This window comes from Salvelinus fontinalis, chromosome 35, assembly GCF_029448725.1.
Source record: "Salvelinus fontinalis isolate EN_2023a chromosome 35, ASM2944872v1, whole genome shotgun sequence".
In the NCBI taxonomy this organism is placed as follows: domain Eukaryota; kingdom Metazoa; phylum Chordata; class Actinopteri; order Salmoniformes; family Salmonidae; genus Salvelinus; species Salvelinus fontinalis.
The window spans coordinates 391,242-413,498 of NC_074699.1; the positions used below are offsets into that span (position 1 = coordinate 391,242).

The window sequence follows — 22,257 nt, forward strand, 5'->3', positions numbered from 1 at the left end:
TGCTGTTTGACTACGTTGGAGCGTGTAAAGTCTACCTAGTAAAGGTATAATGTTTGACTACGTTGGAGCGTGTAAAGTCTACCTAGTAAAGGTATAATGTTTGACTACGTTGGAGTGTGTAAAGTCTACCTAGTAAAGGTATGCTGTTTGACTACGTTGGAGTGTGTAAAGTCTACCTAGTAAAGGTATGCTGTTTGACTACGTTGGAGCGTGTAAAGTCTACCTAGTAAAGGTATAATGTTTGACTACGTTCGAGTGTGTAAAGTCTACCTAGTAAAGGTATGCTGTTTGACTACGTTGGAGTGTGTAAAGTCTACCTAGTAAAGGTATACTGTTTGACTACGTTGGAGTGTGTAAAGTCTACCTAGTAAAGGTATGCTGTTTGACTACGTTGGAGTGTGTAAAGTCTACCTAGTAAAGGTCTGATGTTTGACTACGTTGGAGTGTGTAAAGTCTACCTAGTAAAGGTATGCTGTTTGACTACGTTGGAGTGTGTAAAGTCTACCTAGTAAAGGTCTGATGTTTGATTACGTTGGAGCGTGTAAAGTCTACCTAGTAAAGGTATGCTCTTTGACTACGTTGGAGTGTGTAAAGTCTACCTAGTAAAGGTATGCTGTTTGACTACGTTGGAGTGTGTAAAGTCTACCTAGTAAAGGTATGCTGTTTGACTACGTTGGAGCGTGTAAAGTCTACCTAGTAAAGGTATGCTCTTTGACTACGTTGGAGTGTGTAAAGTCTACCTAGTAAAGGTATGCTGTTTGACTACGTTGGAGTGTGTAAAGTCTACCTAGTAAAGGTATGCTGTTTGACTACGTTGGAGTGTGTAAAGTCTACCTAGTAAAGGTATGCTGTTTGATTACGTTGGAGCGTGTAAAGTCTACCTAGTAAAGGTATAATGTTTGACTACGTTGGAGCGTGTAAAGTCTACCTAGTAAAGGTCTGATGTTTGACTACGTTGGAGCGTGTAAAGTCTACCTAGTAAAGGTATGCTGTTTGATTACGTTGGAGCGTGTAAAGTCTACCTAGTAAAGGTATGCTCTTTGACTACGTTGGAGTGTGTAAAGTCTACCTAGTAAAGGTATGCTGTTTGACTACGTTGGAGCGTGTAAAGTCTACCTAGTAAAGGTATAATGTTTGACTACGTTCGAGTGTGTAAAGTCTACCTAGTAAAGGTATGCTGTTTGACTACGTTGGAGTGTGTAAAGTCTACCTAGTAAAGGTATGCTGTTTGACTACGTTGGAGTGTGTAAAGTCTACCTAGTAAAGGTATACTGTTTGACTACGTTCGAGTGTGTAAAGTCTACCTAGTAAAGGTATGCTGTTTGACTACGTTGGAGCGTGTAAAGTCTACCTAGTAAAGGTATGCTGTTTGACTACGTTGGAGTGTGTAAAGTCTACCTAGTAAAGGTATGCTGGTTGACTACGTTGGAGTGTGTAAAGTCTACCTAGTAAAGGTACCAGAGTCACATTTCCAGTACTCAAGTTCATGTATTTTCCCTCATTATTTGATAATAAAATGGAATGAATAAATGTAATGCAAGAAATCCGTGAAAGTGAGATATCCATGAATGGATGAAGGGATTGATGAATAGACTGGCTTAGGGTTTAATTACGCAATATACTTAACACATTTCATAGTTTTCAGTAGCATAGTTCATTCCTGGGTTAGCTTGCTATTTTCATGTTGTTTTTCCCCATCCGACCTTCAGAGCAGTGCTGATCTGATGATGAGTGTGACGGCTGAGAACGTGGACTGTTACGACAGCGGCGTCATCTGCAGGAAATCTCTACTCATCAACATTGGTAGATCTTTCATTGCGTTCGACGACGACGGTGGCAAACCAGTAAGTGCATGCTCCTGCTCCTCAACCTTACCAGGTAGCTTGCGGCTGGTGGTCCTACCAAGTCACCGCTGGGATGCCGCTGGGATGCTGCCCAGTTTCCACTAGCGGCCCGTTACTTGTTTGTTTACTTGCTTTCGATAGGGTTAATGTAGTGTACTAAGAAATGTTTGATGAAAACATTACAGAGAGAGGAACTACCCTTAACCCCCTGACCCCTCTGACCCAATGAATATCACATTACTTTTGTCACACCTTACCAATTATGGTACACATTTCACTTATTTAAGACTACCTAATTCATGATCCCTGTCCTTTTCCCTGTCCTCCAGCTTGTCCTTTTCCCTATCCTCCATCTTGTCCTCTTCCCTGTCCTCTGTCTTGTCCTCTTCCCTGTCCTCCTCCCTGTCCTCTGCCTTGTCCTCTTCCCTGTCCTCTCCCTTGTCCTCTGTCATGTCCTCTATCCTCACCTCAATGAACAACAAACCAATAAATTAGGTTAAAAAAAAACACAGGGGGCCACTACCCCCGGACCCCCCTGGCTCATCTCATCCTGTTAATCAATATTGTCCTGTTTCCTGTCCTCCATCTTGTGTAGAACCCGTCCAGTGTGATCGACTGGAGGCAGGAGGTGTTCATATGGAGCGCTGGGCTCTTCACCGTGGTCCACGTTCCCGAGGAGGACCTGACCGTGCTCTGGGATCGCAAGACCACGGTCCACATCCAGGCTGGACCACGCTGGCAGGTCAGGCACCAAGGGTTGTTAGTGTTTCACAGACTCTACCCCAGACAGGTTAGGCACCAAGGGTTGTTAGTGTTTCCCAGTCCCTACCCCAGACAGGTTAGGCACCAAGTGTTGTTAGTGTTTCACAGCCCCTACCCCAGACAGGTTGGGCACCACGGGTTGTTAGTGTTTCACAGACCCTACCCCAGACAGGTCAGGCACCACGGGTTGTTAGTGTTTTCCAGTCCCTACCCCAGACAGGTTAGGCACCAAGGGTTGTTAGTGTTTCACAGTCCCTACCCCAGACAGGTTGGGCATCAAGGGTTGTTAGTGTTTCACAGTCCCTACCCCAGACAGGTTGGGCACCACGGGTTGTTAGTGTTTCACAGACTCTACCCCAGACAGGTTAGGCACCAAGGGTTGTTAGTGTTTCACAGTCCCTACCCCAGACAGGTTAGGCACCAAGGGTTGTTAGTGTTTCACAGTCCCTACCCCAGACAGGTCAGGCACCAAGGGTTGTTAGTGTTTCACAGTCCCTACCCCAGACAGGTTGGGCATCAAGGGTTGTTAGTGTTTCACATCCCCTACCCCAGACAGGTCAGGCACCAAGGGTTGTTAGTGTTTCACAGTCCCTACCCCAGACAGGTTGGGCATCAAGGGTTGTTAGTGTTTCACAGTCCCTACCCAAGGGTTGTTAGTGTTTCACAGACCCTACCCCAGACAGGTTAGGCACCACGGGTTGTTAGTGTTTCACAGTCCCTACCCCAGACAGGTTAGGCACCACGGGTTGTTAGTGTTTCCCTACCCCAGACAGGTTAGGCACCACGGGTTGTTAGTGTTTCCCTACCCCAGACAGGTTAGGCACCACGGGTTGTTAGTGTTTCACAGACCCTACTCCAGACAGGTTGGGCACCACGGGTTGTTAGTGTGACCCTACCCCAGACAGGTTAGGCACCACGGGTTGTTAGTGTTTCACAGTCCCTACCCCAGACAGGTTAGGCACCAAGGGTTGTTAGTGTTTCACAGTCCCTACCCCAGACAGGTCAGGCACCAAGGGTTGTTAGTGTTTCACAGTTCCTACCCCAGACAGGTTGGGCACCAAGGGTTGTTAGTGTTTCACAGACCCTACCACAGACAGGTTGGGCACCAAGGGCTGTTAGTGTTTCACAGTCCCTACCCCAGACAGGATAGGGACCAAGGGTTGTTAGTGTTTCACAGTCCCTACCCCAGACAGGTTAGGCACCACGGGTTGTTAGTGTTTCACAGTCCCTACCCCAGACAGGTTAGGCACCACGGGTTGTTAGTGTTTCACAGTCCCTACCCCAGACAGGTTGGGCACCACGGGTTGTTAGTGTTTCACAGTCCCTACCCCAGACAGGTTGGGCCCTGTCTTTACAAAGCAGCCTCTGTCTCCTATAGCAGTCTTTCTCAACCCAGGCCTCTGGATCCTCCAATCTGTCACAGCTTATTGAACAAATCAACTAATCACCAAGCCCTTGATTAGCACCATCAGGTCACCAAGCCCTTGATTAGCACCATCAGGTCACCAAGCCCTTGATTAGCACCATCAGGTCACCAAGCCCTTGATTAGCACCATCAGGTCACCAAGCCCTTGATTAGCACCATCAGGTCACCAAGCCCTTGATTAGCACCATCAGGTCACCAAGCCCTTGATTAGCACCATCAGGTCACCAAGCCCTTGATTAGCACCATCAGGTCACCAAGCCCTTGATTAGCACCATCAGGTCACCAAGCCCTTGATTAGCACCATCAGGTCACCAAGCCCTTGATTAGCACCATCAGGTCACCAAGCCCTTGATTAGCACCATCAGGTCACCAAGCCCTTGATTAGCACCATCAGGTCACCAAGCCCTTGATTAGCACCATCAGGTCACCAAGCCCTTGATTAGCACCATCAGGTCACCAAGCCCTTGATTAGCACCATCAGGTCACCAAGCCCTTGATTAGCACCATCAGGTCACCAAGCCCTTGATTAGCACCATCAGGTCACCAAGCCCTTCCTTATTACTCTACAGAGCTGTGATTGGTGTAATATTAATGTGAATACTGTGTTGAGGACAAGCTGAGAGGTCTGTGATTGGTGTAATATTAATGTGAATACTGTGTCCAGGACAAGCTGAGAGGTCTGTGATTGGTGTAATATTAATGTGAATACTGTGTTGAGGACAAGCTGAGAGGTCTGTGATTGGTGTAATATTAATGTGAATACTGTGTCCAGGACAAGCTGAGAGGTCTGTGATTGGTGCAATATTAATGTGAATACTGTGTTGAGGACAAGCTGAGAGGTCTGATTGGTGTAATATTAATGTGAATACTGTGTCCTGGGCAAGCTGAGAGGTCTGTGATTGGTGCAGTATTCATGTGAATACTATGTCCAGGACAAGCTGAGAGGTCTGTGATTGGTGTAATATTCATGTGAATACTGTGTCCAGGGCAAGCTGAGCGGTCTGTGTGGGAACTTTGATCTGAGGACGGTCAATGAGATGAGGACACCAGAGAACATAGACTCTGCCACGCCTCAGGAGTTTGGCAACAGCTGGACGGCAGCTGAGGCAAGTTTCGAAACCCCCACTGTCTATTCTCAGTGGATAGTGTGTGTGTATTAGTCTCTGTGTGTATTAGTCTCTGTGTGTATTAGTCTCTGTGTGTATTAGTCTCTGTGTCTATTAGTCTCTGTGTCTATTAGTCTCTGTGTGTATTAGTCTCTGTGTGTATTAGTCTCTGTGTCTATTAGTCTCTGTGTCTATTAGTCTCTGTGTCTATTAGTCTCTGTGTCTATTAGTCTCTGTGTCTATTAGTCTCTGTGTCTATTAGTCTCTGTGTCTATTAGTCTCTGTGTCTATTAGTCTCTGTGTCTATTAGTCTCTGTGTCTATTAGTCTCTGTGTCTATTAGTCTCTGTGTCTATTAGTCTCTGTGTCTATTAGTCTCTGTGTCTATTAGTCTCTGTGTCTATTAGTCTCTGTGTCTATTAGTCTCTGTGTCTATTAGTCTCTGTGTCTATTAGTCTCTGTGTGTATTAGTCTCTGTGTGTATTAGTCTCTGTGTGTATTAGTCTCTGTGTGTATTAGTCTCTGTGTCTATTAGTCTCTGTGTCTATTAGTCTCTGTGTCTATTAGTCTCTGTGTCTATTAGTCTCTGTGTGTATTAGTCTCTGTGTCTATTAGTCTCTGTGTCTATTAGTCTCTGTGTCTATTAGTCTCTGTGTCTATTAGTCTCTGTGTGTGTGCATGTGTTCATGCATGATACAGGTGTCTATTGTCAGTCTTCTGACGTTAGATATGTGTGTGTCCAGTGTGTTAACAGCCCAGACATCAGACACCCCTGCAGTCTGAACCCACTGAGGGAGCCGTTCTCCAAGAGGCTGTGTGGAGTCCTGCTCAGCGAGGTCTTCCTAGTCTGCCACCCGGTGGTGAGTATGGAGAATGACAGCCAGCAGCTCAGCCAATGGAGGAGAAGGCTGTGTTGCGTGTGTGTGTGGGAGTGGGTATGCATACATATGTGGATATCTGTTTATGTGTGTGTGTGCGTGCGTTGGTATAGAAGAGCATGTGTGTGTCTATACTGTGCCATGCAGTTTCTCCCTCTGCTGTTTCAGCTGTCTGTGTTGATGAGTGCTGGGGGGGCTCTGGTTATTTGAGTCAGCTCCCAGAGGCTGTTTGACTCACTGTAAAGCACAGACATCAGGATCGTACTGTCTTACTGTGGGCTGTCTCACAGATCTCTCTGTGGCTTGATGTTACTTTAGGCTGTCTCACAGATCTCTCTGTGGCTTGATGTTACTTTAGGCTGTCTCACAGATCTCTCTGTGGCTTGATGTTACTGTAGGCTGTCTCACAGATCTCTCTGTGGCTTGATGTTACTGTGGGCTGTCTCACAGGTCTCTCTGTGGCTTGATGTTACTGTAGGCTGTCTCACAGATCTCTCTGTGGCTTGATGTTACTGTAGGCTGTGTCACAGATCTCTCTGTGGCTTGATGTTACTGTGGGCTGTCTCACAGATCTCTCTGTGGCTTGATGTTACTGTGGGCTGTCTCACAGATCTCTCTGTGGGTTGATGTTACTGTAGGCTGTCTTACAGATCTCTCTGTGGGTTGATGTTACTGTGGCTGTTAGTATTACTGGGGCTTCTCTCAAGCCTGACATACACCTTACATTACATAACCCCTACCCTCTGTCAGCTGGTCTGCTGTCCTGTCTCTTCTCCACATTACATAACCACTACCCTCTACATAACCCCTACCCTCTGTCAGCTGGTCTGCTGTCCTGTCTCTCCTCCACATTACATAACCCCTACCCTCTGTCAGCTGGTCTGCTGTCCTATCTCTTCTCCACATTACATAACCCCTACCCTCTGTCAGCTGGTCTGCTGTCCTGTCTCTTCTCCACATTACATAACCCCTACCCTCTGCCAGCTGGTCCACTGTCCTATCTCTTCTCCACATTACAAAACCCATACCCTCTACATAACCACTACCCTTTACATAACCACTACCCTCTACATAACCACTACCCTCTACATAACCCCTACCCTCTGTCAGATGGTCTGCTGTCCTATCTCTTCTCCACATTACATAACCACTACCCTCTGTCTGCTGTCCTATCTCTTCTCCACATTACATAACCACTACCCTCTGTCAGCTGGTCTGCTGTCCTATCTCTTCTCCACATTACATAACCACTACCCTCTACATAACCACTACCCTCTGTCAGCTGGTCTGCTGTCCTATCTCTTCTCCACATTACATAACCCCTACCCTCTGTCAGCTGGTCTGCTGTCCTGTCTCTTCTCCACATTACATAACCACTACCCTCTACATAACCACTACCCTCTACATAACCACTACCCTCTACATAACCCCTACCCTTTGTCAGCTGGTCCACTGTCCTATCTCTTCTCCACATTACATAACCACTACCCTCTACATAACCACTACCCTCTACATAACCACTACCCTCTGTCAGCTGGTTCACTGTCCTATCTCTTCTCCACATTACATAACCACTACCCTCTACATAACCACTACCCTCTACATAACCCCTACCCTCTGTCAGCTGGTCTGCTGTCCTGTCTCTTCTCCACATTACATAACCCCTACCCTCTGTCAGCTGGTCTGCTGTCCTATCTCTTCTCCACATTACATAACCACTACCCTCTACATAACCACTACCCTCTGTCAGCTGGTCTGCTGTCCTATCTCTTCTCCACATTACATAACCCCTACCCTCTACATAACCCCTACCCTCTGTTAGCTGGTCTGCTGTCCTATCTCTTCTCCACATTACATAACCACTACCCTCTACATAACCACTACCCTCTACATAACCACTACCCTCTGTCAGCTGGTCTGCTGTCCTGTCTCTACTCCACATTACATAACCCCTACCATCTGTCTGCTTGTCTGCTGTCCTATCTCTTCTCCACATTACATAACCCCTACCCTCTGTCTGCTTGTCTGCTGTCCTATCTCTTCTCCACATTACATAACCACTACCCTCTGTCAGCTGGTCCACTGTCCTATCTCTTCTCCACATTACATAACCCCTACCCTCTGTCAGCTGGTCCACTGTCCTATCTCTTCTCCACATTACATAACCACTACCCTCTGTCAGCTGGTCCACTGTCCTATCTCTTCTCCACATTACATAACCACTACCCTCTACATAACCACTACCCTCTACATAACCACTACCCTCTGTCAGCTGGTCTGCTGTCCTATCTCTTCTCCACATTACATAACCCCTACCCTCTGTATCAGGCTGTGTGTCATATCAGGCTGTGTGTCGTATCTGGCTGTTACGACCATATCCCTACGCTAGTGGACAACAGTCTTAAGGGTCTGAAAGGTTCCTTCCTGTCTCCCCCTGTCCAGGTGGATGTGACATGGTTCTATATGAACTGTCTGGCTGATACGTGTGGCTGTAGTCGTGGTGGGGACTGTGACTGTTTCTGTACCAGCGTAGCAGCCTACGCCCACCGATGCTGTCACCAGGGTGTCACCGTGGACTGGCGATCCCCGTCGATCTGCCGTAAGTCTGCGGCTATGAGTTTTTTAAAAATATATATTTTTATTTCTCCTTTATTTAACCAGGTAGGCAAGTTTAGAACAAGTTCTCATTTACAACTGCGACCTGGTCAAGATAAAGCAAAGCAGTGCGACACAAACAACAACACAGAATTACACATGGAATAAACAAACGTACAGTCAATAATACAAGTGTCCAACGAGCAGGCACCGGGCACACTACCCAGTCAATGGGTGGCCAACGAGCAGGCACCGGGCACACTACCCAGTCAATGGGTGTCCAACGAGCAGGCACCGGGCACACTACCCAGTCAATGGGTGGCCAACGAGCAGGCACCGGGCACACTACCCAGTCAATGGGTGGCCAACGAGCAGGCACCGGGCACACTACCCAGTCAATGGGTGGCCAACGAGCAGGCACCGGGCACACTACCCAGTCAATGGGTGGCCAACGAGCAGGCACCGGGCACACTACCCAGTCAATGGGTGGCCAACGAGCAGGCACCGGGCACACTACCCAGTCAATGGGTGGCCAACGAGCAGGCACCGGGCACACTACCCAGTCAATGGGTGGCCAACGAGCAGGCACCGGGCACACTACCCAGTCAATGGGTGGCCAACGAGCAGGCACCGGGCACACTACCCAGTCAATGGGTGGCCAACGAGCAGGCACCGGGCACGCTACCCAGTCAATGGGTGGCCAACGAGCAGGCACCGGGCACGCTACCCAGTCAATGGGTGGCCAACGAGCAGGCACCGGGCACGCTACCCAGTCAATGGGTGGCCAACGAGCAGGCACCGGGCACGCTACCCAGTCAATGGGTGGCCAACGAGCAGGCACCGGGCACACTACCCAGTCAATGGGTGGCCAACGAGCAGGCACCGGGCACACTACCCAGTCAATGGGTGGCCAACGAGCAGGCACCGGGCACACTACCCAGTCAATGGGTGGCCAACGAGCAGGCACCGGGCACACTACCCAGTCAATGGGTGGCCAACGAGCAGGCACCGGGCACACTACCCAGTCAATGGGTGGCCAACGAGCAGGCACCGGGCACACTACCCAGTCAATGGGTGGCCAACGAGCAGGCACCGGGCACACTACCCAGTCAATGGGTGGCCAACGAGCAGGCACCGGGCACACTACCCAGTCAATGGGTGGCCAACGAGCAGGCACCGGGCACACTACCCAGTCAATGGGTGGCCAACGAGCAGGCACCGGGCACACTACCCAGTCAATGGGTGGCCAACGAGCAGGCACCGGGCACACTACCCAGTCAATGGGTGGCCAACGAGCAGGCACCGGGCACACTACCCAGTCAATGGGTGGCCAACGAGCAGGCACCGGGCACACTACCCAGTCAATGGGTGGCCAACGAGCAGGCACCGGGCACACTACCCAGTCAATGGGTGGCCAACGAGCAGGCACCGGGCACACTACCCAGTCAATGGGTGGCCAACGAGCAGGCACCGGGCACACTACCCAGTCAATGGGTGGCCAACGAGCAGGCACCGGGCACACTACCCAGTCAATGGGTGGCCAACGAGCAGGCACCGGGCACACTACCCAGTCAATGGGTGGCCAACGAGCAGGCACCGGGCACACTACCCAGTCAATGGGTGGCCAACGAGCAGGCACCGGGCACACTACCCAGTCAATGGGTGGCCAACGAGCAGGCACCGGGCACACTACCCAGTCAATGGGTGGCCAACGAGCAGGCACCGGGCACACTACCCAGTCAATGGGTGGCCAACGAGCAGGCACCGGGCACGCTGCCCAGTCAATGGGTGGCCAACGAGCAGGCACCGGGCACGCTGCCCAGTCAATGGGTGGCCAACGAGCAGGCACCGGGCACGCTGCCCAGTCAATGGGTGGCCAACGAGCAGGCACCGGGCACGCTGCCCAGTCAATGGGTGGCCAACGAGCAGGCACCGGGCACGCTGCCCAGTCAATGGGTGTCCAACGAGCAGGCACCGGGCACGCTGCCCAGTCAATGGGTGGCATGGGAGTGTGTGGGACCATCTGAAATGGCACTCTGTTTTCATATGTAACTAACTACTTTTGGACAGTTTATAATTTAATTCCACTAACGACTCTTTCTGTTTGTCTTTTCAGCCTACGACTGTGAATACTACAACAAAGGTATATACATCATATCCTCTCAAACTCCTCCTATTTGTCGTCAAATCTCTCCAAGAAATCAATGACTGAACCTTGGAAGTTTATTGTGCATTGTCCTTAGAATTTGCTACAAACATTTCATAATGATCAATGTGTAAGGCAGTTCATTGTTAAACCACATGGGGGCGTAGTCTTTGCACAGTTCTGGGGCCCATGGTAGATGTCAGCCATACAGCGAAGGATTCCTCATGACAGTGTTCCTCTCCTCTGTCTTGTAGTTCTGGGTAAAGGCCCCTACAGGCTGGTGACCTACAGGGAGAGAGACACGGTGCTGGCAGCCAACAGGTCCAGTGGGACAGTGTTCCCTAAGAAAGGAGACACTAGTGCGGCTGGTTTCCTGTCCCTCTTCATGATGACCCCTGGGCTCAGCAGAGCACGTCCACATGGTGAGCAACACAGAGGAAACAGAGCAACGTCACTCCCAGTCCTCATCACATCAGTCTAATGCAATGGCCATTTCCATGTCCCTCATCCTTTTACTTCCTGCTCCATTCATAACACTTTCTAACATTCTGCATTCCTAGCCCTCCTCCTACTACAACGTCCATTCATTAAACAGTCTTCCAGTCCTCTGGTCTAATGAAGTCTTCCAGTCCCTGTCCTCTGGTCTAATGAAGTCTTCCAGTCCCTGTCCTCCGGTCTAATGAAGTCTTCCAGTCTCTATCCTCTGGTCTAATGAAGTCTTCCAGTCTCTATCCTCTGGTCTAATGAAGTCTTCCAGTCTCTATCCTCTGGTCTAATGAAGTCTTCCAGTCTCTATCCTCTGGTCTAATGAAGTCTTCCAGTCTCTATCCTCTGGTCTAATGAAGTCTTCCAGTCTCTATCCTCTGGTCTAATGAAGTCTTCCAGTCTCTATCCTCTGGTCTAATGAAGTCTTCCAGTCCCTGTCCTCTGGTCTAATGAAGTCTTCCAGTCCCTGTCCTCTGGTCTAATGAAGTCTTCCTGTCCCTGTCCTCTGGTCTAATGAAGTCTTCCTGTCCCTGTCCTCTGGTCTAATGTAGTCTTCCTGTCCTCTGGTCTAATGAAGTCTTCCAGTCTCTATCCTCTGGTCTAATGAAGTCTTCCAGTCTCTATCCTCTGGTCTAATGAAGTTTTCCAGTCTCTATCCTCTGGTCTAATGAAGTCTTCCAGTCCATGTCCTCTGGTCTAATGAAGTCTTCCAGTCCCTGTCCTCTGGTCTAATGAAGTCTTCCAGTCTCTATCCTCTGGTCTAATGAAGTTTTCCAGTCCCTGTCCTCTGGTCTAATGAAGTCTTCCAGTCTCTATCCTCTGGTCTAATGAAGTCTTCCAGTCTCTATCCTCTGGTCTAATGAAGTTTTCCAGTCTCTATCCTCTGGTCTAATGAAGTCTTCCAGTCTCTATCCTCTGGTCTAATGAAGTCTTCCAGTCCCTATCCTCTGGTCTAATGAAGTCTTCCAGTCTCTATCCTCTGGTCTAATGAAGTCTTCCAGTCCCTGTCCTCTGGTCTAATGAAGTCTTCCAGTCCCTGTCCTCTGGTCTAATGAAGTCTTCCAGTCTCTATCCTCTGGTCTAATGAAGTTTTCCAGTCCCTGTCCTCTGGTCTAATGAAGTCTTCCAGTCCCTGTCCTCTGGTCTAATGAAGTCTTCCAGTCCCTGTCCTCTGGTCTAATGAAGTCTTCCAGTCTCTATCCTCTGGTCTAATGAAGTTTTCCAGTCCCTGTCCTCTGGTCTAATGAAGTCTTCCAGTCCCTGTCCTCTGGTCTAATGTAGTCTTCCTGTCCTCTGGTCTAATGTAGTCTTCCTGTCCTCTGGTCTAATGAAGTCTTCCTGTCCTCTGGTCTAATGAAGTCTTCCTGTCCTCTGGTCTAATGAAGTCTTCCAGTCTCTATCCTCTGGTCTAATGAAGTCTTCCAGTCTCTATCCTCTGGTCTAATGAAGTCTTCCAGTCTCTATCCTCTGGTCTAATGAAGTCTTCCAGTCCCTGTCCTCTGGTCTAATGAAGTTTTCCAGAGCTCAAATTGTTTTTTTTAACCTTTATTTAACCGGAATAGACCCTTGATGTTGAGGTTCCTAAATTGGTGATCAACATTTCCTCTAGACACTTCCCTGGTGTCGTTCGAGGCGTCCGATCGGCCCAACTACTTCCTGGCGGTGGACAGCAGCGGCCATCTTACGCTGACCAAGTGGGAGGAGAGTGAAGCGTTCTGGGACGCGGCTACCTTCACGCTGCACCGTGACACCTGGATCCAGCGTTATGATTCTCTGGAGGCTTTCGCCAGGCCGGGATTCTTCCTCCACTACATGCTGTCCTGGGTTCACCTCGTGAAGTACAAACACACTGACGGATTCCGCAAAGCCACGCTCTTCAAACTGACAGGTACGTGGGATGGGCAGGAGATCTGGGAAGGTTACATAGGAAGGGAAAAGAAGAGCTATGTAAATGAAAAGTTAAAGTTTTTTCTTCTCAAAGGTGATTCCATTTATACCATCTATTTTGATATGATATTTTTAATAAAACTGCCACTTGTGACCATTTTTTAATGTGTTACACTTGAACAGATATGGGGGCTTCCTCTGTTTAAGCTGTCAGGGTGGTGTGGTTGTATTCTAGTAGGAGTTTGCCTGTGGCTATAGGTTTGCGTTGAGGAGGTTTGGAACAAGGCCTTTTGATCGGTCACAATCATCTTTTAAAATGTGCCCTATTAGTATTCCTATGCTTTCCATAGGATGTACAGTATGCAGGCATTTATTACATGAAAGGTCAAGCTAGCAAACCTGTGGTCTTCTAGCTTTTGCTCAAGCTCTTGGAGCTTTGGCCATGTTATGCTCGTCCCCTCCAATGCAACCCAATACTTACTGTATGTATCAGAGATGGCTGTCAGCTGAGGTCCAGAGACAAAGACTTTCACTTTGTAGTTTACGCTACTAACCCCCTGGTGTAACCTCCTGCTGCAGCCCCTCCACCCCGCCAACCCCCACAACCCCCTAACCATGGCCCCACCAGCGTGCGTACTCGGTTTGTAAAAACACCCATTTAGCCCGTTAATGGGCTCTTTGTGCGGGCAGCCATGTTTTGCATAGCACTGTAATGGCAAGCCCTCTGCAGCTGTCGCCCGGGCACACTCCCACCTCGCAACAGAACGACAGATTTTGTCAGTGGCGAGTGGCTGATGTGTGCCTTTAATCACAGACATGTTGAGATGTGGATGGGTGGAAGGGCGGTGTGCTAGGTCAGCACCAGATCAGGGCCCCTCCAGACCAGGGCCCCCTCCAGACCAGGGCCCCCTCCAGACCAGGGCCCCCTCCAGACCAGGGCCCCCTCCAGACCACGGCTGTTCCAAAACAGAAACCGACCTGCCCCTTCCAGTATACCACTTCCAGAGAAGGAGCTTTGCCCTGGCTAATGCCCAGGGTCGGAGTCTTTGACTGGGGGAAAGGGAGAACAGAGAGGGGGTGGTCAGACACTAGGCAGGGGTGGTTTTTATTTCAACCAAGAAACAACTTCACCATTTGGAGAGTATTTCTGTTCATAATCTAGTAAAGTGATTTGTGAATCATAGTTCAGGTCCAAATGTATGGTTAGAGTTGGTGAGGTCTAGAAAGTTCTGCTCTCTTTCTGTATCCACAGCTGGGTTTGCTGCTCCTGATGCAGGCTGGGTAATTACTGTGGCTAAAAATATGTCAGCCATTTGTTTTAGGAGCATAGCAGAGTTCACACAGGCTGGCAGAAACAGATAGGGTTACTCTCTGACAGCAGTGCATGCCGGACATAGTTAACCAGGAGAGGTCCAGAGAGGTTAGGCAGAGTCCAGACCATAGTCAACCAGGAGAGGTCCAGAGAGGTTAGGCAGAGTCCAGACCATAGTCAACCAGGAGAGGTCCAGAGAGGTTAGGCAGAGTCCAGACCATAGTCAACCAGGAGAGGTCCAGAGAGGTTAGGCAGAGTCCAGACCATAGTCAACCAGGAGAGATCCAGAGAGGTTAGGCAGAGTCCAGACCATAGTCGACCAGGAGAGGTCCAGAGAGGTTAGGCAGAGTCCAGACCATAGTCGACCAGGAGAGGTCCAGAGTGGTTAGGCAGAGTCCAGACCATAGTCAACCAGGAGAGGTCCAGAGGGGTTAGGCAGAGTCCAGACCATAGTTGACCAGGAGAGGTCCAGAGGGGTTAAGCAGAGTCCAGACCATAGTTGACCAGGAGAGGTCCAGAGAGGTTAGGCAGAGTCCAGACCATAGTCGACCAGGAGAGGTCCAGAGAGGTTAGGCAGAGTCCAGACCATAGTCAACCAGGAGAGGTCCAGAGAGGTTAGGCAGAGTCCAGACCATAGTCAACCAGGAGAGGTCCAGAGAGGTTAGGCAGAGTCCAGACCATAGTCAACCAGGAGAGGTCCAGAGAGGTTAGGCAGAGTCCAGACCATAGTCAACCAGGAGAGGTCCAGAGAGGTTAGGCAGAGTCCAGACCATAGTCAACCAGGAGAGGTCCAGAGTGGTTAGGCAGAGTCCAGACCATAGTCAACCAGGAGAGGTCCAGAGAGGTTAGGCAGAGTCCAGACCAGGAGAGGTCCAGAGGGGTTAGGCAGAGTCCAGACCATATTCGACCAGGAGAGGTCCAGAGGGGTTAGGCAGAGTCCAGACCATAGTTGACCAGGAGAGGTCCAGAGGGGTTAAGCAGAGTCCAGACCATAGTTGACCAGGAGAGGTCCAGAGGGGTTAGGCAGAGTCCAGACCATAGTTGACCAGGAGAGGTCCAGAGGGGTTAGGCAGAGTCCAGACCATAGTCAACCAGGAGAGGTCCAGAGGGGTTAGGCAGAGTCCAGACCATAGTCAACCAGGAGAGGTTAGGCAGAGTCCAGACCATAGTCAACCAGGAGAGGTCCAGAGAGGTTAGGCAGAGTCCAGACCATAGTCAACCAGGAGAGGTCCAGAGGGGTTAGGCAGAGTCCAGACCATAGTCAACCAGGAGAGGTCCAGAGGGGTTAGGCAGAGTCCAGACCATAGTTGACCAGGAGAGGTCCAGACGGGTTAGGCAGAGTCCAGACCATAGTCAACCAGGAGAGGTCCAGAGGGGTTAGGCAGAGTCCAGACCATAGTTGACCAGGAGAGGTCCAGAGGGGTTAGGCAGAGTCCAGACCATAGTCGACCAGGAGAGGTCCAGAGAGGTTAGGCAGAGTCCAGACCATAGTTGACCAGAGGGGTTAGGCAGAGTCCAGACCATAGTCAACCAGGAGAGGTCCAGAGAGGTTAGGCAGAGTCCAGACCATAGTCCATCTAGAACTCAACTCACTTCATATCCACTCTCTTTACTAGGAGACTCTGCAATATGATTGAAATTCACAAACACAAGTTTATGTGTTTCCATGTTTCATACTCTGCTGTGCAACACGTTCTGTAAAGTGTGTATTTTCCCTCAGGCCCTGGTCCAGACAGCCCTACGGGTCCTAAGTGCCAGTGGAGGTATGAGTCGTGTGTCAGCCCCTGCTTCAGGACTTGCAGTGACCCCTCGGGGGAGGCATGTGGTACCGTTCCAAAGTAAGGCAGCACAAGGTGACACTACGTATGCATCCTAAATGGCACCCTATTCTCTATATAGTGCACCATATAGGGGATAAGGCCCTGGTCAAAAGTAGTGCACTATATAGGGGATAAGGCCCTGGTCAAAAGTAGTGCTCTATATAGGGAACAGGGCACTGTTTGGGATGTGACCGTACACCATCACAGACAGGGGCTAAACCTTCACCATGTGAATGTGAAGCCTCCAGCTCCAGCTCTATTGTGTAATCAGTCAGCCAGTCAGCCAGCCAGCCAGTCAGCCAGTCAGCCAGTCAGCCAGCCAGCCAGTCAGCCAGTCAGCCAGTCAGCCAGTCAGCCAGTCAGCCAGTCAGCCAGTCAGCCAGTCAGCCAGTCAGCCAGTCAGCCAGTCAGCCAGTCAGCCAGCCAGCCAGTCAGTCAGCCAGCCAGCCAGTCAGCCAGTCAGCCAGCCAGCCAGCCAGTCAGTCAGTCAGCCAGCCAGCCAGCCAGCCAGCCAGATACAGTACAAACACCACTGAGATATTAGATCTACATGTTTTGCAGTAATCTGATATTTCCCACAGATGTTAATACATGGCTCAGAATAGTGTTACTCTTTTGTAACATTTTAATTGTAGGACACAACTGCTCTACAGCTGTCCATCTGTCACAATTGTTTTTCTACACTTAGAAAAAAAGGTGGTTCTAGAACCTTAAAGGGTTATTGGGCCGTCCTATGCGGTTCTCCTACGGGGCCAAAGAACCCTTTTGGAACCCTTGTTTCTATACACTGTAAATGAAATGTGATGTTACTGTATAGAGAGTAGTCGGCAGTAGTTTTAAGAGCTGTGTGTTTCTCTGTAGAGTGGAGGGATGTCTGCCTCTGTGTCATGGTCACATGGTGCTGGATGAGGTCACTCAGAGATGTGTCCATGTTGAAGACTGTGAGTATCAGGACATTTTCTCCTCTCCTCTCCTCTCCTCTCCACTCCACTCCACTCCACTCCACTCCACTCCACTCCACTCCACTTCTCATACTAGTGGAAACTCAAACTGACTATATTATCAGAAGTCAAATGGAATATCCAGTAACTGAGGACTATTTATTTAAAGTTGGATTTGTACAGTGATGCGGGACAGATACAAATATACTTAGGTTGAGAGTATATCCTTGTTTTTAAAATGAGTCAACATGTAAAGGTCACATGAAACATACCCCTTGCACGTGTTATTGGGCTTACCTCAAGATCTCTGGGTACACACAGTAACAAGATAAATACAGTGTCGTATCAGATTTCTGAGACGCTGAGATATTCACAGCTAACATCTGCTTAATCAAGATCAACACTCTAATCTACCATCAACATGAGCCATGTGCTGTGTGGTTGAAGTTTGGCCACAGGGGAGGAATGGATCACACTACTTCTACTCTTTCTTTCTCTCTCTCTCTCTCTCTCTCTTTTACTCTCTTGTTCTTTCTATCTGTCTCTGTCTCTCTCTTCCTCCTCTCTCTCTCCCCTAAGCCAGCAGCAGTGCTTATCTAACAGTTGATTTATTGTTTGTGCTCCAGGCATTAAGCCACCAGTTGCTGTGCAGCCCATTACTACTGTCAGCAGTGTTGAGTCAACACCTGCAGCTGTCACTCCTTCAGCCTCCACCACCACCTTGACCAGCAGGCCGGCTAGCCCAGGCCTCTCCACGACACGCTCCACCCCGGGTCTCCCTGGGCCCCTCACCACCACCACTACCAGCAGGCCGGCTAGCCCAGGCCTCTCCACCGCACGCTCCACCCCGGGTCTCCCTGGGCCCCTCACCACCACCACTACCAGCAGGCCGGCTAGCCCAGGCCTCTCCACCGCACGCTCCACCCCGGGTCCCCCTGGGCCCCTCACCACCACCTCCATCCAGCCTCCCTACACCACCACCCCTTCAGACACAGTCCCCACCACTGCAGCCACCACCACCATTCCTATTGTCTCAACTTCTGCTTTGGATGCTCTGACCACCTCTGCTAAAGTACCGACCACAGTGACTGATAAGGTGGTTCTGCTCAGCACCTCTTCGGCCGGTCCGACTCCAGAGGGAACCAGTGCAGCAGCAACACCCTCCCCTCCATCCTGGGCCACCACAGTCAGACCTGAGGTGGTGGAGGTTGTATCTACAGTGAAGACATCTCCATCCTTACCCTCCACTACAGAAGGCAGTACAGAGAGGACGACCAGGGCCCCCAGCTCCACACCTAGCCCCCTAGGCCCCAGCACAGAGAGGACCAGCCAGGTGCCCTTCTCTATCACAGCTCTGTTCTGGCTCACGTCCTCAACCACCAGGCCCTCTCTACGCCCAGGGCCTACAGACACCACATTCACCAGCCCCCCTCCATCCACTACCATGGGCCCCTGGATAAGCTCCACCATGGGGCCTACTCAGACCAGCACCCTGCCTGCAGTACCAGTCACCCCCACCAGTGTGACCACTAAGGCCACCACACGTCCAGGAGACACAGTGACTCCAGTCTCAACCACCTCTAGTCCACAGCCAACCACAGTCTCAGAGACACCCAGGGACACAGCTTGGACTACAACTAGGACTACAACCAGGTCTACAGCCATGACTACAGCTTCTATAACCACCCTTGGTGCACCCACAGAGACAAGCACAAAGCCTGTTGCTGTGGAGACAACCGAGCCAACAACAACCAAAGTCCTCCCTCCTGGTGTATCGACTACAGCCGATACCACAGTACCCTCTCTCTCACCGACCTCCACCGTTCACACCGTAACAACAACACCACCAGAACCCACTTCAAAACACAGCCCAGTATCAGCCTCACCAGAAACCCCTTTCACTACTCTCAGAACTACGCCGCCCGCACGCCCGGAGACAACACCACCACTTGTTTTCACGGCAACCACAGAGAAGACCGTTCACGCCTCCCCTACAGAGCTGAGGACGTCCACAACTCCAGTTCCTGATCTACCAACTACCACCGCTGTTCCCATGCTGCCAACGACAACAACAATATCAACCGGTCTTACCTCAGAACAACCGGCGAGAGCACCGGTCTCAACGGCAACAACGGAACCCTTGGCAAAGACCCATGTAACCATGACACCGGCTGTAGTCACACCTGTGATTGTCGTAGACACGGTAACAACGACATCTCACCTGACAACAACAGCTACGGCCTACACTGAAAGGACCTCCTGGTCTGGCGCTGTTCCGACCACAGAGAGAACCACAGAACACACGACCACAACCGCATACCCTTCCGAACCTGTGGACTGGGGACTGACCACTACTACCGGTCCCCCGACCGTACGGACCACAACAACTCAACCCATACCAACGGAAATCTCCAGGACGACCACCAAACCTCCAGACCTTCTGGTAACGACCACAGAGTCCACCCAGACCACCTTCACCTCTCCTTCCATCTCGACCACAACAGAAGCAGTGGTCCCAACCACAACCACATCGCCGGTATCACCGGTGTCACACACAGAGACCACCACGACCGTGCCAGGTCCACCAGTGACTGTAGGGACCGTAACAACCCAGCCCCCCACCACACTGAAGACCACGGAGCCTTGGATACCCCCCCACAGCGAAACCTCCTCCACTCCTTCTAGCCCTATCTCTAGCACAGAGAGGGTGACCACACCTGAGGTCCCAGTGAAACCTGAGGTCAGTACAGAAGTAGAGGTCTCTCCACACCAAGTCATCTCCACTACCACCACTGATGCTCTTCACCACGTTGCTTCATCTACAGCGCCAGGCGTCACCACCACAACCTCAGTTACCATGACGACCACTGCCAAAACCACCACAGCTCCGCCCGAGACTTCAACCGGCGCAGTTTCAACCTCCAGGACGGAGAGACCTCCTGCGACACCCGAATCCCCGGCCGTGCCTGGTGTACCTGGGGAACCAGCATTATCTCTCACTACAACGGTCCCCACGACAACTGTCCGACCTTTACCTGGTGTCCATACCACCACCATCACACCTGTACCTGGTGTCCATACCACCACCATCACACCTGTACCTGGTGTCCATACGACCACCATCACACCTGTACCTGGTGTCCATACGACCACCATCACACCTGTACCTGGTGTCCCAGTGACCACCGTCCCACCTGTACCTGGTGTCCATACGACCACCGTCACACCTGTACCTGGTGTCCATACGACCACCGTCACACCTGTACCTGGTGTCCATACGACCACCGTCACACCTGTACCTGGTGTGCCAGTGACCACTGTCAAACCTGTACCTGGTGTCCCAGTGACCACTGCCCCACCTTTACCTGTACCTGGTGTCCATACGACCACCATCACACCTGTACCTGGTGTCCCAGTGACCACTGCCATCAGACCAGTGACCATCAGACCGCTAACAGAGACCACTCGCGTTCCTCCCGATACAGGAAGGGTGGAAGTATTGTCTACTACTTCCACAACAACTACACAAGAACCAACTTCTTCCTGGTCTGGTCCAGTAACCACAACCAGCTCCTCGTCCTCCCCCACGTCAGTTCCCAGACCCACTAGCCACCCAGAGAGAGTCACTACCAGAGTGGTTTCTACTTCTAAAGTGGTCTCCAAGACCACCCGCAGACCAATGACAACAACACGCAGGACGACAACAGGCAAGGTTCCCATGACGACGTCCAGAAGTGCCACAACGGTGAGGTCCACCGCCAGACCGAGCACTGTTAGGGCAACTGTAGATACAAGGACTCTGGGACTACCAGTGGTTCCGACAGCGACGACCACACCTGGTCCTCCTACGGTCGCTCTTCCTAGCCTCGGCACAGCTACCATCTCAGAGGTTGTTCCAACCACGACCGCTCGTCCCGCGACCAAACCAGTCACCAGAACCAGAACCACAGAATATGCAGCAGACGTTAGCAGCTCCGCTGCTCCGACCGGCACTGGCACGACCACATCCACTTCTGTTTCCGTTCCTAGCCTGACCACGGTCACAGAATCTACCGCCGTCCCCACAGGACCCACAGGAGCGACCGCAGAACCATCCACATCCACCACTACTACACCAGAAGGAATAGTACCATCCACCACTACTACACCAGAAGGAATAGTACCATCCATCACTACTACACCAGAAGGAATAGTACCATCCACATCCACCACTACTACACCAGAAGGAATAGTACCATCCACCACTAGAGAGACAGGGGTTACTCCAGCATTCACAGAGAGCACAACCAGAATGACTCCTTCGCCTGACCTGCTGACTTCTACAGAGGTCGCAGCCACTCCAGGGGTCACACCAAAGGTCACACCAGATGTGACAGCAGCTCTCTCAGTCCCCTTGCCCCCCACGGCCACCCCAACCTCCGCTACAGAGCCAGAGAGGGTGGACGGAGTAGACACCACTACACCAAAGACTCCGTCACCATCACCTGTGTCGCCGTACACCACATCAGAGGCAACCACGTCACCATCGGTAGTATCGCCATATACCACGACAGAACGTGTTGGACCTACGGCAGAGGTTACTACATCCATGGCAGTGTCCTCAACTAGGATGTGTACTGTGAGTAGACCAAGTCCTCTCTCCTTTCCTCTCTTCTACATGTAGGCTCAATGGGAACCAATGTAGGCTCAATGGGAACCAATGTAGGCTCAATGGGAACCAATGTAGGCTCAATGGGAACCAATGTAGGCTCAATGGGAACCAATGTAGGCTCAATGGGAACCAATGTAGGCTCAATGGGAACCAATGTAGGCTCAATGGGAACCAATGTAGGCTCAATGGGAACCAATGTAGGCTCAATGGGAACCAATGTAGGCTCAATGGGAACCAATGTAGGCTCAATGGGAACCAATGTAGGCTCAATGGGAACCAATGTAGGCTCAATGGGAACCAATGTAGGCTCAATGCAGGCTCCATGGGGCTCCTGAGTGGCACAGCGGTCTAAGGTACTGCATCTCATTGCTTGAGGCATCACTACAGACACCCTGGTTACGAAT

The 22,257-nt window shown here is 50.8% G+C and overlaps 1 protein-coding gene across 1 annotated transcript in view; it reads left to right on the forward strand.

Moving 5' to 3' along the window:
- The window catches only part of otog (otogelin), a 125,042-nt gene that overhangs the window by 76,009 nt on the left and 26,776 nt on the right, over positions 1–22,257 (forward strand). The window contains exons 26-36 of the mRNA XM_055898895.1: positions 1,710–1,844; positions 2,440–2,586; positions 5,019–5,138; positions 5,881–5,997; positions 8,458–8,614; positions 10,727–10,753; positions 11,011–11,178; positions 12,852–13,130; positions 16,162–16,279; positions 17,123–17,202; positions 17,829–21,820. Coding sequence (XP_055754870.1) covers positions 1,710–1,844; positions 2,440–2,586; positions 5,019–5,138; positions 5,881–5,997; positions 8,458–8,614; positions 10,727–10,753; positions 11,011–11,178; positions 12,852–13,130; positions 16,162–16,279; positions 17,123–17,202; positions 17,829–21,820 — 5,340 coding nt within the window. The remainder of the gene's footprint in view (positions 1–1,709; positions 1,845–2,439; positions 2,587–5,018; positions 5,139–5,880; positions 5,998–8,457; positions 8,615–10,726; positions 10,754–11,010; positions 11,179–12,851; positions 13,131–16,161; positions 16,280–17,122; positions 17,203–17,828; positions 21,821–22,257) is intronic.